The 14,932-nt window shown below is 41.9% G+C and overlaps 1 protein-coding gene across 3 annotated transcripts in view; it reads right to left on the bottom strand.

Annotated features, from left to right (window-relative positions):
- The window catches only part of DCTN5 (dynactin subunit 5), a 32,481-nt gene that overhangs the window by 13,998 nt on the left and 3,551 nt on the right, over nt 1-14,932 (bottom strand). The window contains exons 3-6 of one of the 3 annotated variants that reach the window (XM_069486809.1): nt 14,084-14,202; nt 12,526-12,637; nt 8,526-8,628; nt 816-859 (exon numbers count right to left, since the gene is read on the bottom strand). In XM_069486809.1, coding sequence (XP_069342910.1) covers nt 849-859; nt 8,526-8,628; nt 12,526-12,637; nt 14,084-14,202 — 345 coding nt within the window. In that variant the 3' untranslated portion in view covers nt 816-848. Of the gene's footprint in view, nt 1-815; nt 860-5,984; nt 7,215-8,525; nt 8,629-12,525; nt 12,638-14,083; nt 14,203-14,932 lie in introns of those variants that run through there. The other 2 variants (XM_069486808.1, XM_069486807.1) reach the window with 2 other exon arrangements.

Below are 14,932 nucleotides of genomic sequence, written 5' to 3' on the forward strand. Positions count from 1 at the left end.
ATTATAGGCGTGAGCCACTGCGCCCAGCCTGTCTACCCCTTTTGTCCTCAGTAAGCAGCCTAGAAAAATCTGTTTTTGGGGACAGCTACATTTTAATCATCAACCTACCTTATTAAGGTGTGTGTACGGGGGAAAAAGTGAAGGAAGTAGAGTTAGGCTTTCAGTCCCACTGTTGCAAGCTGCAACTAATGCAGAAAGCTGAACAAAGAGTCAACAGCAGTGAAGCAAGGCCCAGAGAAGGTCCAGAGTCAACTCTGTTAAAAATAGGAGGAGGGCGGCCGGGCACGGTGGCTCATGCCTGTAATCCTAGCACTCTGGGAGGCCAAGGTGGAAGGATTGCTTGAGCTCAGAAGTTCGAGACCAGCCTGAGCAAGAGTGAGACCCCACCTCTACTAAAAATAGAAAAATTAGCCGTGTGCTGTGGTATGCACCTGTAATCCCAGCTACTCAGGAGGCTGAGGCAGGAGGATCGCTTCAGCCCAGTAGTTTGAGGTTGCAATGAGCTACGATGAAGCCACTGCACTCTACGCCACCCCCCCCCCCAAAAATAGGAGTAGGGGTCACAGTCCCTGTGATGTGCCCTTCTTCAACTTGTAGCTTTTGGCAAGGATCACAAGGCAATGAGCCTCAGCATTAGGGGCAAAGAGCTATCAGCAGCTTGATTTTAGATGGTCCCATTAGAGAACAAACCCTTTCCTGTGGGCATTTGTATGTGACTCAGATGGTCCAGCCAGGTTCTAGGATGTTTTCATGGTTTAGAGCTCCACAGAGGGAGTCCTAAATCTCCAACAGCCCAAGAGTCTGAGTCCTGTTCACTGAGCCTGTGTCTGCTTGCGGTGCAGCACAGTTCACGCCGAGGCTGAAATAGGCAGACAGTAGCAGGTTTCAGCTTGGAGTCAGGTTCAGGTAATCCGGATCTGAGAATTCAGGATTCCAAGCAAGCCAGTTGCTTTTCTTCAGTGACAGTAAAAGCACACTGCAGTGCTAGACAGCTGTGGTCCAAGTTTAAGTGACATACAGGGCTTCCTTTTTATCGTGTCAGTTTTAGAGTACAAACTGACCCACTCAGAAATACGCACATCAGACTAGAAAATCATCAGCCTCTAAGGGTCAGATGTTTGATTTCAACAAGGATTCATTAGCAACTTAACTGCATTTTCAAATTCCAAATATGTAGTTTTATCTAGAGAGTTCCTCTCTTTTCATGTTGTCTCTCTCTTTCCAGAGGCTCCAGTAGGCACAAATCATAGCAAAAACCGTCAGTTACAGAGACTCGTTCTGGTTGCAATACCCAAAGAATTTAAATTCCAACCCACCCGCTGGTGGCAAAAAGCAAGCAAGCTGTATCCCACTAACACCTTTCTCATTTTATTTTTGTGTAGCTTTCTTTGATTGGGATAATCCCTCTAGCATTTATGAAATCACAAACATAGCATTTTAAATCACTTTTGTCATATATCAAGATGTAATAGACATAAAATGCAAAGCCATTTCAAAAAAGATTTCCCTTTTCCCCCCACAAACTTACTCAAACCTCTACAGTAAATCCAGCATTTACAGGGTTACCATTACAAGCCTACAATATTTCTTCTGCATAGGCCTCCTTCCAGGAACAACCCCCCTAAGGGTATCCATATCATCAGGTATGGTTTTTAAGCAATGGAATCAACCAATACAAACAAGTTAGAATAGGACCAGGGCCCTACCTTCCTGTTCCTAAAGGGCAGCAAACACATGTTCCACAAAGAGTACAACCCCATTGCTAGGGGGCTTCAGAAGTGTTTCACTGATCATGGACTTACGGGAACTGGGCCAAGCCGGTAAGACATTTTGCTGACACCTGGTTCTTTCAGAAGCAAGCTTTTGGACACATTGTCTCAACACTGCCAGTACCATTTCAGGGGCCTTGCAGCTCCAGGGAAGCTACCCCCAGATCAGCCAGCTGGATCTGACTACCCATAGTGACCATCTTTGTTTGTTAAATGCCACTTTGTACTGAAGAATGGCTGAGGCCAGCCAGAGCATGGCTGGGGAACACCTTCTGGGCTCTCACTGGCCAGAACAGGATACCGAGAAAGGCCTCCCTAGCCACCAAGACCCCTTCTGTATAGCGAAGAAACTTCCAAGGATGTGTTAAATAGGAGCAATGTTTATCAGATTAATTTCAAGTCTGCCATCACCGAGATGGGTCAGTGACTAAGAGAAGAACTGTGGCCTCAAGTCCTGAGTGAATTTGTTCATACAGAAGTGACTAATTCAGAGGCCACCACCAACCCCAAACAACCATAAGGGCTCTGTGCAGCCATGCAAAATAAAATCAGTCAACTAGGAGGCTCACAAATCAATCATTCAACCTGTTCCCTGAACCAGGGATCCTGCAACATGAGGCTTATCTGAAGCTGGAGTGGGGTCTGGGGTCTGGGGGGTTGCGAGGAGAGGGCTCATATCCAGGCAACTGCTCCATTAAGTATGTGCTGAATAACCCACATGCATATACCTGACTCCTCAGGAGCTCACAACTAGTGGGGGCTCAGACAAGAAGACAGATATATAAGTAGAACTCTACCTAGAGCCCCTCCCATACGGTGCTTTGGGGACCATCGGGAAGCAATTCCAGACAGAAGACTATCCACACCCCACTTTGGCTAAGCAACATCCTCCCTCTGCTCCCTAATCTAGGCCCAGGCTCCCCTTCAGGAGTACCCTCAGAAGATACCTCCCAAGACCAAGAGTACTGAGAGACTGAGGGTCGGCAGGGAGAGGGAGGAAAGTTAAGACCCTGGGGAAAGGGAAAGGCCTAAACTGGACACCTAATCATTTTTCCCACCCAGTACTCATTCTTCCCCTCTTCTGGAAATATCACCCCCACAACCACTAGGTACCAGTCCAGGTAGGCACGTGCCAGGCCTAGCCACTCAGTGTAGTCCACCTTCTTGGCCACACTGATGACTTGAGGCTAGATACCTTCCTGGTCTAGACCAAAGAGAACCAAATCCAGGGGTTTTGTCAGCAAAGTGGGGAGCTCTTTCTACCAATAACTGAAGGTGTGGGGTCACTCTGTGAAGCCTGAGAATAAAGCCAACTCAAAGGAAAGCAGAACTGAGTGCCACAGAGAGACAGGTCTCTGATAACACTGTTTTGAGTCCTGGTAAATCCCATTGAGCCCTGGCCTTTTCAGCTACGTGAGCCAGTAAATTCCCCCTCTGCCCTAAGCCAACTGGAGAAAGTCTCAACCAGAGTCTTTCCCTCTGCCCACTCTTTTGGGAGTATTCCGGGGGCAAACAGACTTTTTTCTCTAGGATTAAAAAAGTAATTGTCTGGTGACAGACTGTCCCTGGGGTGAGGGCCACCATGGAGACAGAGTCCAGCTGGCCTTTCCTAGGATACGCACTCCTGACTGTCAACACACTTTCAAACGATATCAGCACATAATTATAGACTCGTTCACTGTTTCTAGTAGCTATTGTCTTTGTCTTTCCAGCACCTTGTTTTGATAATGGGCTCTGCTGTTCCCTGCCATGGGGGGATACAGCAAAGGCCATGATGCAGATTGGGTTAATCATATGGCTGAACATCCTTGGCCACAGTGACTGATCCAAGAAGGTGTGGAAAGGTCACGACACTGAGAACCTTCTCTGGGGTTTTCCAAATTAGAACTGGAAGGGAAAAAAACCTTTCAGTCAGGGTCACCAAGTGGGGAGAATACAAGTCTGGAGCTGTGAGCTGTCATGTCCCCAAATGCACGGAGAAGGCCCACGTGCAGCAGGAAGAAAGGAGGCCAACACAGAGGCCTGATCAGGCTGGCTTGCTTCTCCCAAGGTTCCTTTTCACTACTGGAACCTCCTTCCTCAGAGACTTGGCTGCCCAAACAGAGACTAAATTTACAGCCTCTGTTGTCACTAAATGTGGCCACATAACAAGACAGTAGGCACCTGGGTGCCTGATGACATCGTGGAGCCCAGCCACCTGACTTACCTGCCCTGGACCACCTACCTATCTCTGTACTATCAGGGGTGAGAGAAATAAATGTCTATCTTGTCTGAGCCATTGTATTTTGGTGGTCTCTCTGCTATAGAAGCCCAGTCTTTACTACTGGGAAGGTGAAAAATATATAAAAGACAAAAAGCTCTGATGGGGTTTAATCTTAGGACATAGTTCCTGCAATGACAGTAAGTTGTTACTTACAGAGTACTAAGTGCCAAGAACTGTCACTGTTTACATAGTATCTCAGCTAATCCACACCAACTCTCTGAGGTTATTCCCGTTGTACAGTTTAGGATACCAGGGCACAGAGAGATTAAGTAACTTACCCAAGGTTCACATTCTATTGCTGCTCAAGATAGTCTTTTCCATCATGTGTTGTATAAACCAATAAATCCCCTTTTTTGCCTAAACTGGTTCAAGCCGGATTTCTGTCACTTGCAACAAAGAGTTCTTAACTAGATTCTTATCTCATCTAGAAACCTGTTCCCATTTAACTGGTCAGACCACAACTGTAGCTGCAAGACAATATGGCACATTGCGGGGAGACATCTTCTCAGAGGGGACATTAGGCTTCCTGCCTATGGCAGACATTTTTGGATGGTTCGCCCAATACCCACTCCCAACCCCCTTTATCCTTGCCTGGCTGAGAAGGCAAAATACTCACTTTCTTAGCTTCCTGTTCAGCAAGGGCTGGCAATTTTGGGCAATAAATGGTATCATAACATGGAAAATTCCAGCTTAGTGGTTAAAAGTATGGGGTCTAGAGCCATAATGACTGGATTCACTGTCACTTTAAGCTGTATAAATTTGGCAATTTACTTAATCACTATTCCTTGGGAATAATAATTATATCTACTTCATAGTTAATGATAAGAATTAAAGGAATTAATAAATATATACAACTCAGAAGAGTACCTGGTTCAGGGTAAACACTCTATAAGTATTTGCAATTGCTATTTTTTATCAACCATAATTGCCAAGAAGGAACAATCTTTAAGATATATTAAGGAAAAGAAACAAGGCATAGAAGAGCACATACAGAGTGCTCCCATTGTATGAATAAAAAGAAGCTGGAGTACACATCTATATCTGCTCGTGCATGCACAGACTATTTCCTAGAGGGTAGAGCAAAAACTGTTCAGAGAGGTAGGCTCTGGGAAGTAGAACGTGGGACTGGGATTCTGGATTGGGAAGATCAAACTTCATTATATCTCCTTCTCTTACTAACTGCATTGGCTTTTTGCAATCATATGCTTGAATTACTTAAAAATTTTTAAATTATGTTTGTTTTAAAAGGCTCAAAGAAAATAAACCCACTTTCTCTTAACTTCAATTGTTCATCAGCAAAATGGAGAGTCAGTTGCATAAAGTGACAAGCCAACACAGGCTGGATGGTAATGGTAGATATGCTCTGGAAGGTTTCCAAGAGGTTAGCCTAGAGAGCATCTAAACTCTGCCAACTCCAAGATTCACCTTTTTGGTGGCACAAAAGAGGAAAGGACCTGGGGGAGATGCCAGGACATGACAAAAAAAAAAAAAATTTACAGCCATTGTAGACTGCTGGTATAAGACAGAACACACAGCACGTGTGCTCCAAGGGCAAGCTTGTCTCATCTTCTCAGGGCAGAGCTGAAGAGCAAAGGCTGTGGGTCCAGATAGGCACGGTGTGACTCCTGGACCAGTCACTTCTTCACTCTATAGGTTGGACCACATTATCTAATGTCTTAGAGTTTTTTTCTCATCTGTGAAGTGGAAGCAACACCCACCTGACTGAGTTGGTATAGGCAATAAGCAGGTTAGTGAAGGTAAAGCCCATGGCACTGCACTTGGCATGTAACAAAGTGCCTGAGAAATGGCAGCAGTTGTCACTGGAGGTGGAGAATGACGACCTTCAAATGACTTGTCCCATGTGTCAATCTTTTAATGTACAAACATAAAAAAGTGACAAACCAGAAATGAATTTTAAATTGAACTAGTGGAAATGATTACATATAGCTGTTTTTGCAAATTCCACAACTGGGTATTAAGTCAAGATAGCTCCTGCTAGATTCTAGCCTTCAAAGCTGAACAGTTCTGCCCTATTCACTTACAGCAGATTAGATCATTAAGCAAGGCCAACCTTCCCAGCCCTTCACTTCTTAATCTTCCTTTGAAACCATAGGTCAGAGCAGAACCAGGAAGGGTTATGCTATTAGCCAGAGGAGATGGTAAGAATGGCTTTGGCAATGTCATTTACTTCTTGGGAGTCTGTGCCCACAAGATGATTTTAAAAGCTCTTCATGAATATGTGTGATTGGACTCAAAGTACAGACATTTTGGTCTGAACTGTGGGGTTTATGGCAAATACAGGATGGGTTGAATGGTTCTAAGCCAGGGAGCAAGTGTTTACAAATGCTGTGTCTTCAATGAAATCCACAGGGGAGACTCAAATCTGCAACCTTGCAAAAGTAAAATCTGGGGTGTTAGGTCCCCCTTTTTAGTGAAAGCCAAAGGCCTAGACCAGAATGCTAGAAAGTCTTTTATTAACCACCTGGGATGGCTAAGGTCATTTTGGGAAGAAGAGAAACACTAACCACCTCTCTCTTCAATTTTTAATAGCCAATAGGAATCTGGGCTCTGAAAAGTCACAAGCACTTTTTCCCCCAGGACTATGAGCAATTGTAACAATTGGCCAAATGTGTTAGCAGCAGGAAAGCTGAGCATCATCTGTGTGAATGGGGCTCAGTGTGGGTAGTGTACGGCTGTGAGCAGCACAGCAGCTACATGACCTCCAGGCTGGGAGAGCGCTACTGCTGCTCTGCAGGCCTGTTTCAGGCAGGATCCAATCACCTATAGGACCAATGGTCGGAGTGCTGGAACAGATGACTCTGTGTTCCACAGATAACAGTATGAAGTGACTGTTAATAGATAAGGTATAAGCACAGCAGTTGAAGACAACTCCTCCAGCTGTTCTGTTATTAAATTCTTAAGAGCTTAGAGCCTTAAAGGATTGAGAAATTCTAAAGAATGTTTTTAAAAGAAGGAGGGTGGAGGTGTCAAAGACACAAGAGTTCTTTGTAGATGCTGACTGGCTCACTTTGTCCCCAGGTTCATCTTAGAGCTCAAGCAAATCCAAGACATAAGACAGAGATACTAGACTTGTGTCAGGGGCAAAAACTTCTGGTAGTAGCTCTTGGTGACGTCAATCATCAGCTCCTGAGTACACTCCGGGAGCTCTCCTGAGAAGAGTCCTGGGGAAAGAAAGACCTGGTTCTAAGGAGCTTGAATAAGTTAAAAGAGATTAAGGTATTTCTCTGGCAATATCCTTCTTATCTCAGATCAGATGCATGTCTGACAATCACTTAAAACAATTGCTGGGGCTGTTCTGGCCCAGCACTTGCTAATAACAGCTAAACCTTCACAGTGGGAAATTAAAGAAAATTTCCTCCCCCTCCTCTACAAAAGCAGAGATGTGTGACACAGCAGAATGGCCAACTGCCTCCCCAAAGAATATGAGTGATGATTTTGTACACCTTTGAAACTCATGTTCAATGATCTAAGTGATGAGAAATGGTAGAAAAACAATTAAACCACCAGCAGAAGGTATCATATACTGGTGAGATACAAATCTCTCCTTTCGTATCATCTTCCATCTGTGAATTTGTGATATGCCCCTGTACATGCTACATGATTTCAACCGTGTAAAACAATATGGAGAAGAAGATACTGTCTTGGGGTGGAGGTGAGGAAATGTGAAGTTTTCTTCTTCCATCTGCTTGTCAGAGTTTTTTCCAAGTTTTCTGACATGAGCATGTATCATTTTTGTTTCCTCACATGTTTTGTAACTTGGAACTCTGCGCTTCTGAAGGGCTTTACCTGTGGGCGTTCTATCAGCCTAGGTCAAGAGGTAATATATTTGCTCCTCTCAGGTGTCCCAGAGGTATCATTGTTCTTAGACCACGGTTTATGCCAACTTTTCAGTTTGGGGATTCCTGGGCCATGTAGGAAGTATAAATTAAACCCCTAACCAACATGAGGGTAAGCCTATAGTTAAAATTCTCAAGACAGACTTTTCCTTTTTCCACCCAGAGCCCAGGCCAAGAGAAAAATGCTTCTTTGTATTGTCCCTGTGCTGGTGGCAGATTTGTTCTACATCAACCTTTTCTTGAGAGAGAACTCTTCAAGAGTATCTGAGGATCTCTTTGCCATGTGTGGATCCAAGGCTTTGTTTCCCAAGCCCACAGGAGTATCACACCCTAAACCACTCTGCTCTCTTATTAAGATAGCACTGACCCGTGCAATCTTACAGCTTGGGTTTAGTTTCCTCTTTGTGTTTTGACCCTTGATAATTTCCTTATTTTCTTGTGAACCCAACTATGTATTTGAAAAGATGCTCATTGTATTTTAGATAGTATTTCTAGGTACTTTGTAACAGATGAATGTTTAGGTTAGCTCTCTCAACATATTGTCAGAGACAGAAATTGCATGCATTACTTTTGTGATGGAAAATAAAAATGAGTTTTAAGGAAGTTAAAATAAAAATAATCAAAATCCAATGTTACCTGGGCAGCCTGAGAAGACAGTGAATGGTGGGACCACAGTTTCTGGAGGTAATACTGTGTTGTCAAGAATTTTGCAGCAGTCTTTTAACACACACCGGCGCCCCTGAAATTAAAATCTTGTTAATAGGAAATAGATCAGGAAATGGGTGTAAAAGTTGTCTAGTCTGCTGTGTGGAAAGCTACTTTACATTTTCCCCATTCAAGATATCATATAATAGTCAGGGACAGTGATAACAGGCTTGGTTGCAATTCCCTGCTTTAGTGGTACCTGATGTGGAGGAAGAGGCAGGGTTGTGAGAGTACGTTTTTGTGTACATTTAGGGGGAAGAGTTGTATGCTGGGGACAGTACAAGTTATTTTAGGCATTATAGACTATGTGAATCTCAGTCTTCCAAGAGCTCTGTTTAATTTTCTCCCAGAGGAAAGCAGCAAAGGGATGGAGACTAACTCTCATGATATCGATTGAACCCCTGGAGCCAGTTTGCCACAACATTAGGATCTACTTCTGTACTCTTGGTTTATATTAGCCAACCCATTCTGCTTTGCGCCTCCAGTTTAAGGTAGGTTTGTTTGCTTTGCTGTCAATTCCAACTGGAAAAGTCCTCCCAAATTCAGTTAGATATTAAGTTATTAGTTCATTTGTTCTCCCACAGTTGAGTGATAGTTATTTGAATATTTGGGCTGAACTTCCTGCTTGACTTTATCCACTGTCGCCACTTTTCAATTCTGCTGTGATCCACAGCATTTTGAGGGCAAGAAAGAAGGCTTGGAAGACTCATCTGTTTCATGGGTTAAGGGAAAAAAAGAGGCTTCTGTTGTAGAGTTTAAAGTTGTGCCTCAGACTACTTGCTGAATAAACAAAAGTTACGGTCGTTACTGACTACATTTACATCACCAGGGCCTGTAAGTTCACTGGTGCTCAGGTTAGACAATCTGATTAAAATATACCTGATTGAGAATATGGAAATCTTGACAAATACCAAGACAATGGGCTGGGCTCGGTGGCTCATGCCTGTAATCCTTGAACTCTGGAAGGCCAAAGTGGGAGGATTGCTTGGCCAGGAGTTCGAGACCAGCCTGAGCAAGAACAAGACACCATCTCTATAAAAAATAGAAAAATTAGCCAGGTGTGGTGGCATGCGCCTGCAGTCCCAGCTACTCAGGAGGCTGAGGCAGGAGGATCACTTGAGCCTAGGAGTTTGAGGTTGCAGTGAGCTATCATGATGCCACTACACTCTAGCCCAGGCAACACAGAGAGACCCTGTCAAAAAAAAAAAAAAAAAAAAAAGAAAATGCTATCCTGTCCAGACCCCAGATTTTATCAAAAAACATGAAAGACATTTTGATTTGGTTGCGTCTAAAACTTCTCCCATTGTCAGGTTGTATGTTGCCTATGGAACAAAAATTTAAATAAATAAATAAATAAATAAATAAAATTTCTCCCATCATTAAATAGACAAATCATATGTATTTCCAGGAAAAGGTAGAATACCAAATGAGTTTCTTAAAAAGCTTATACCCCATAGTCTGAATTTCTCAAGTGGCTAAGTTGTCTCCACCAGGTAGATAATAGCATTGACAATACTTGGCAACATCTTTAGCTCAAAAGCAAGTTGTGACTTTAATTCTTCATTCCTCCTTAAAAAGTTCTCTTTCATAAATTACCTGCTAGTGGCAATTTCAGAAATATAGCAACTAGATAATTCCCCTGGTGACCCCCAAATTAATATTAAATCAAAGAATTCCTGTCATGTCTCAGCTACTAATAACTCAAGACTAAGCACATGGGGCACGGAATAAAAGGAAAGGAAAAGTGCTGCAGAAGGCTTAATACATTCCCGTGCAGAGATCCACAAAGGGCCTGGAAAAGAACAGTGGAAAGGAATCCTTTCACTGTGTACCACCAGCCACCAAACAGCTTATAGTCACCTGCTTTGTCCACTAGTTGGCCACTCTGCCCACTTAGAGAAATGATGCTTAACTGGGTTTCAGAAACATTCTTGGTAGACTGATGAGTCAAATAGCAGCAAAATACACAGTGAGTTGTCATGATGCTGTTGCAAAAATGCAGGTACTTCTTAGGTATAAATGGATTGCAAATAGGACGGAGGGTAAAAGCTGAAACCCCATGTTTAGTTTTCCCTGGAGAAGTTTTCAAGGAGTCAAGAACTGCAGCCGTGTTGCTAGTATTACAGCTACCTATATATCCTTATGCAAGTTAGTTAGCATCTTGGAGCCCTGGTTTCCTCATCTGCGAAATGGGACAGAAAACCAAATCGCAAGGATACTGTCAAATTAGAAATAATAAATGTAAAACTCATAGCACAATAACAGTGCCTAGTAATATTGCCTGTTAAGCTTTCCGTTTAGGCATTCAGACAATTCTAATTAATACCTATACCTTCACTATCCAAACAGAAATTATCCACACGGGATGCTATAGGAAGGATCTGTGCATCATGGGGCCAACTGGACTCCAAGAGTTCCTGCTAGCTCTGAGATTCTAGTATTCTAAAAGAATCTTTCTCCTTAGATTACTTGAGGATTTGTCAAGGCTCAGCAAGTACCATCAATATGAAACAATGACTACGTCATGAATTATGTACTAAAAAGTAGTACAAGAAGCAGAGCACCTGACAGTAGAACTAGAATTCCCTAAGCATTGGAAAAAGAATCTAGATTTTAACCTTTCGTACATTTTGCTCTGGGGATAAAGGACATGGTTATATTAATAGAACCAGGCTACACTGGTGATGTCTTCACTTTGCCAAGAAAAATATCAGAAAAACCCAACTGTGGCTTGGAAGGCTAGATTTCATTAAACAGTCAGGGTGAAGGAAGAGGGTGGATTTCACTGTCTTCTCCCTTTCTTCAACATCAGGCTGAGCCAAAGACCTTCTGTCTCTAATACTAGGAATTCCTCTGGAGCAAGAATATCTGGCAGAACCACCACTTCCCTTAATTCTTGACTAGCAAGTCAGACTGCAATGGTTTTTGCAGCCACATGGTTTTCCAGTGCACCATTTGCTGTGCCCTCATGGCTCCTGGAATGTGAACTGCATGGTTTCTGCAAGTTTTTTGATATTTTAGGGTCTGAGTCTTATCCAAGGCAGACAGATGGCTCTGTATTAATGGATATGGCCATTAAAGAAACATAAGAAGAGTCTCGGCTTTTCCGAGAATCTAGTCTAAGGTACAAACCTAAAAAGTAGGAAACATTTTCCCTAAACATTAATGCAGGTCAGCTCTAGACATTAACATTCTCACCCAGGATTTTCTAATAAATCCCAACTGAAATCAAGCACTTCATCTATGACAGAGCAAGAAATCCAACCTTGTTATGCCTTGGTTGAGTTAAACTGATGCCTTGGCTCCTATGGACCAGGTCCTACAGATTCTGCTGAGCAAGGGGCCCACTTGCACCCTGAACTATTTGCAGTTACTCTAACATGAAGCCCTTTGGTGACTCTGACCTTTACACATGTCAATCCCTTTGCTGAAATGCCCATCCTCCCTCATCTAGGGGCCACTTTCAACTCGCCCTTCAGATCCCCTCACCCCCATTAGACTGTAAGTTCTATGAAGTAAGGCAACAAGCAGGCCATTACAGCAGCATAGCTAATCATACCGCCTGCGTTTAAATCCCAGCTCTACCGCGTACTAGCGTTGTTAAATCCCTTAATATCTAAGGTCCTCAGTCTTCTCATTTGCAAATAGGGATAATGACAGTACCTAAAACCCTTGGATGGTTGCAAGGATTAAATGAAATAATCAAAGGAAAGGGTTTAACATCATATGGAAGAGGTTCCATAAAGATTAGCCATTATTATTATTATTAATGTCTAGAAAAAACTCCAACGCTCGCAAGAAAGACTCAACGTCGGGAAGTTTGCAAAATACTCCCACCCTGCTTGGTCACAGAAGCGGAGACCCACTGATATAAGGGATGGGAGCTGGAGGGGAAGTGAGGTTGCTTAGCCAGCCAAGGCATCATACTCACAATCACACAGTTCTTGCCAACATGAACGTAGGAACCAATCTGAGCTGCGTTGACCACACAATCTTCCTCAATAAAGACATGGTCCCCAATATGTAATGGGAAGAATGCAACGCTGGAGAAGGAAAAGAAGATGAACAAAGAAAGGTCAAGGTGATATGGTTTAGGTCAAGGTAATTTATAGAACTGCATATCATAATCTCAACTTCATTATCTTGTCTTAATAAGACTGTTCCTAGCAAGGAAAGAGTCCTCAGGCTAGAAAAATTCTATAATGTTGAATAAGATAAATGTAATTACTAGATCAAAATCAGAAATAGCAAAAGAAAGAAATATGCAACAAGAAAGCAAAGAAGGGGCAAGATCTTCAAAGTTAAAAGAGCAGGTACCAAATAAAAATTAATGAATGTTTGCTCATTCTTACTTCTTTTGAAAATGCTCACAGATCACAATTTTAGTAATCTGCCCTATAATGTTTCAGGGGATTGACATCAGGTTCATGGGCTATAATTTCTAGCACTCAACATTCGGAAACTTTATTCATTCACTGATTTTACTAAGTGCCTACAACGTGCCAGACTCTATGCTAGGAATTAGGGATACAGTGGTGAGCAAAAGAGCCACAGTTATGCCCATGGGGACCTTACAATTCAGAGAATAAATTAGATTAAATTATTATATAAGTAATTAGTTACAACTGTGACAAGGGCCACAGAGATACAATATCAAGTTATGAGAGTATAACAAAGAGACTTTACCCAGCCCATGGGTTTGGGAAAAGCTTAAATGAAAGTGACATTTAAACAAAGAATTTCTGGGAGGCCGAGGCGGGTGGATCGCTCGAGGTCAGGAGTTCGAGACCAGCCTGAGCAAGAGTGAGACCCCGTCTCTACTAAAAATAGAAAGAAATTATCTGGCCAACTAAAATATATATGTACAAAAAATTAGCCGGGCATGGTGGCACATGCCTGTAGTCCCAGCTACTCGGGAGGCTGAGGCAGTAGGATCGCTTAAGTCCAGGAGTTTGAAGTTGCTGTGAGCTAGGCTGATGCCACAGCACTCACTCTAGCCCGGGCAACAAAGCGAGACTCTGTCTCAATAAATAAATAAATAAATAAATCAACAAACAAAGAAAGAATTAAAGGATGAATAGGAGTTAGCAGGGTTTCTCCAGACTTCTGACATCATTCCTGTTCTCCAGGATTTGTCAAATATCACAGACAATGGTTCTGTGATCACATTTATAGTAATTTCAGTACCTTGGGATGTAAAATATTTGGACTGGAACTGATATAAAGTAGCTAGATGCTCATTAGTTCTTTCCAATTCTGTTCTGTCAGGAATATTTTGTCAGAGATGATACCTGCCCTCTATGAACCTATAATTTATTTAAATCTTCCTTAATCATAGTATGTTTAGTCTATATTTCTTGTGCAACAATGCATTCCTTGACCTCATCACAGTCTATAGCAGTACTGACAGTTCTTTAATTTTAAACTAAACACCACCAACAGTAGCAGCATCTTGCCCAAGACTTGAACAAGGTAATTAAATTATATACCCTTTACTGAATTTCTTGAACGGTGGCCTTATGACACTACGACTCTTCACAACACAATGGCGTCCAACTCTTACATTTGCCAGATCCCCTCGGATGATACAGTCATTCATCACAATGGTCTACAAAACAAAGCACATTTTTAAAAATTTTTAAAAAATTACCAACACAGACTAACACATAACAATAAAAAGAGAAGATAATAAGATACTGATTGAAAGTTATATTATATAATCCACTGTATCAAATGTTCTGTCAAAAAGGATAAATTTTAGGTAAAAAGAGAATTGCCCTCATGATAATGATTGCAGTTAGAGATGATCTCAAAGAAGTAAAAAGAACAGATGATACTAGATGCTGGGAAGGGTAGAGGGAAGAGGGAATAGGGAGAGATTTGTTAAAGGATACAAAATTACAGCTAGATAGGAGGAATAAGTTCTAATGTTCTATAGCACTGTAGGATGACTATAGTTAACAATAATATATTGTTCCAAATAGCCAGAAGAATATTGAAAACAAAGAAATAATGTTTGAGGGTGGGGAGAAAAAAAAAAAAAAAAAGAAATAATGTTTGAGTTGATGGATATATTAATTACCCTGATCTGATCATTATACATTGTATATACTGAAACATCACTATGTATTCTATAAATATGTACAATTATTATCTGTCAATTAGAAAATAAAATAAATGAAAGCTGAGAACCATGGCACTTAGTGATACAAATGTTTCCTATTGTCATTATTATAACAGAATGTAAAAAAATGTAAGTTGTGGAAAACCAAATAAAGTTAATATACATTATTTGGGGATACTTACATATGTGGCAATTTTTTTAAATAATAATGAAT

The sequence above is a fragment of the Eulemur rufifrons genome, chromosome 14 (assembly GCF_041146395.1).
Source record: "Eulemur rufifrons isolate Redbay chromosome 14, OSU_ERuf_1, whole genome shotgun sequence".
Lineage (NCBI taxonomy): Eukaryota > Metazoa > Chordata > Mammalia > Primates > Lemuridae > Eulemur > Eulemur rufifrons.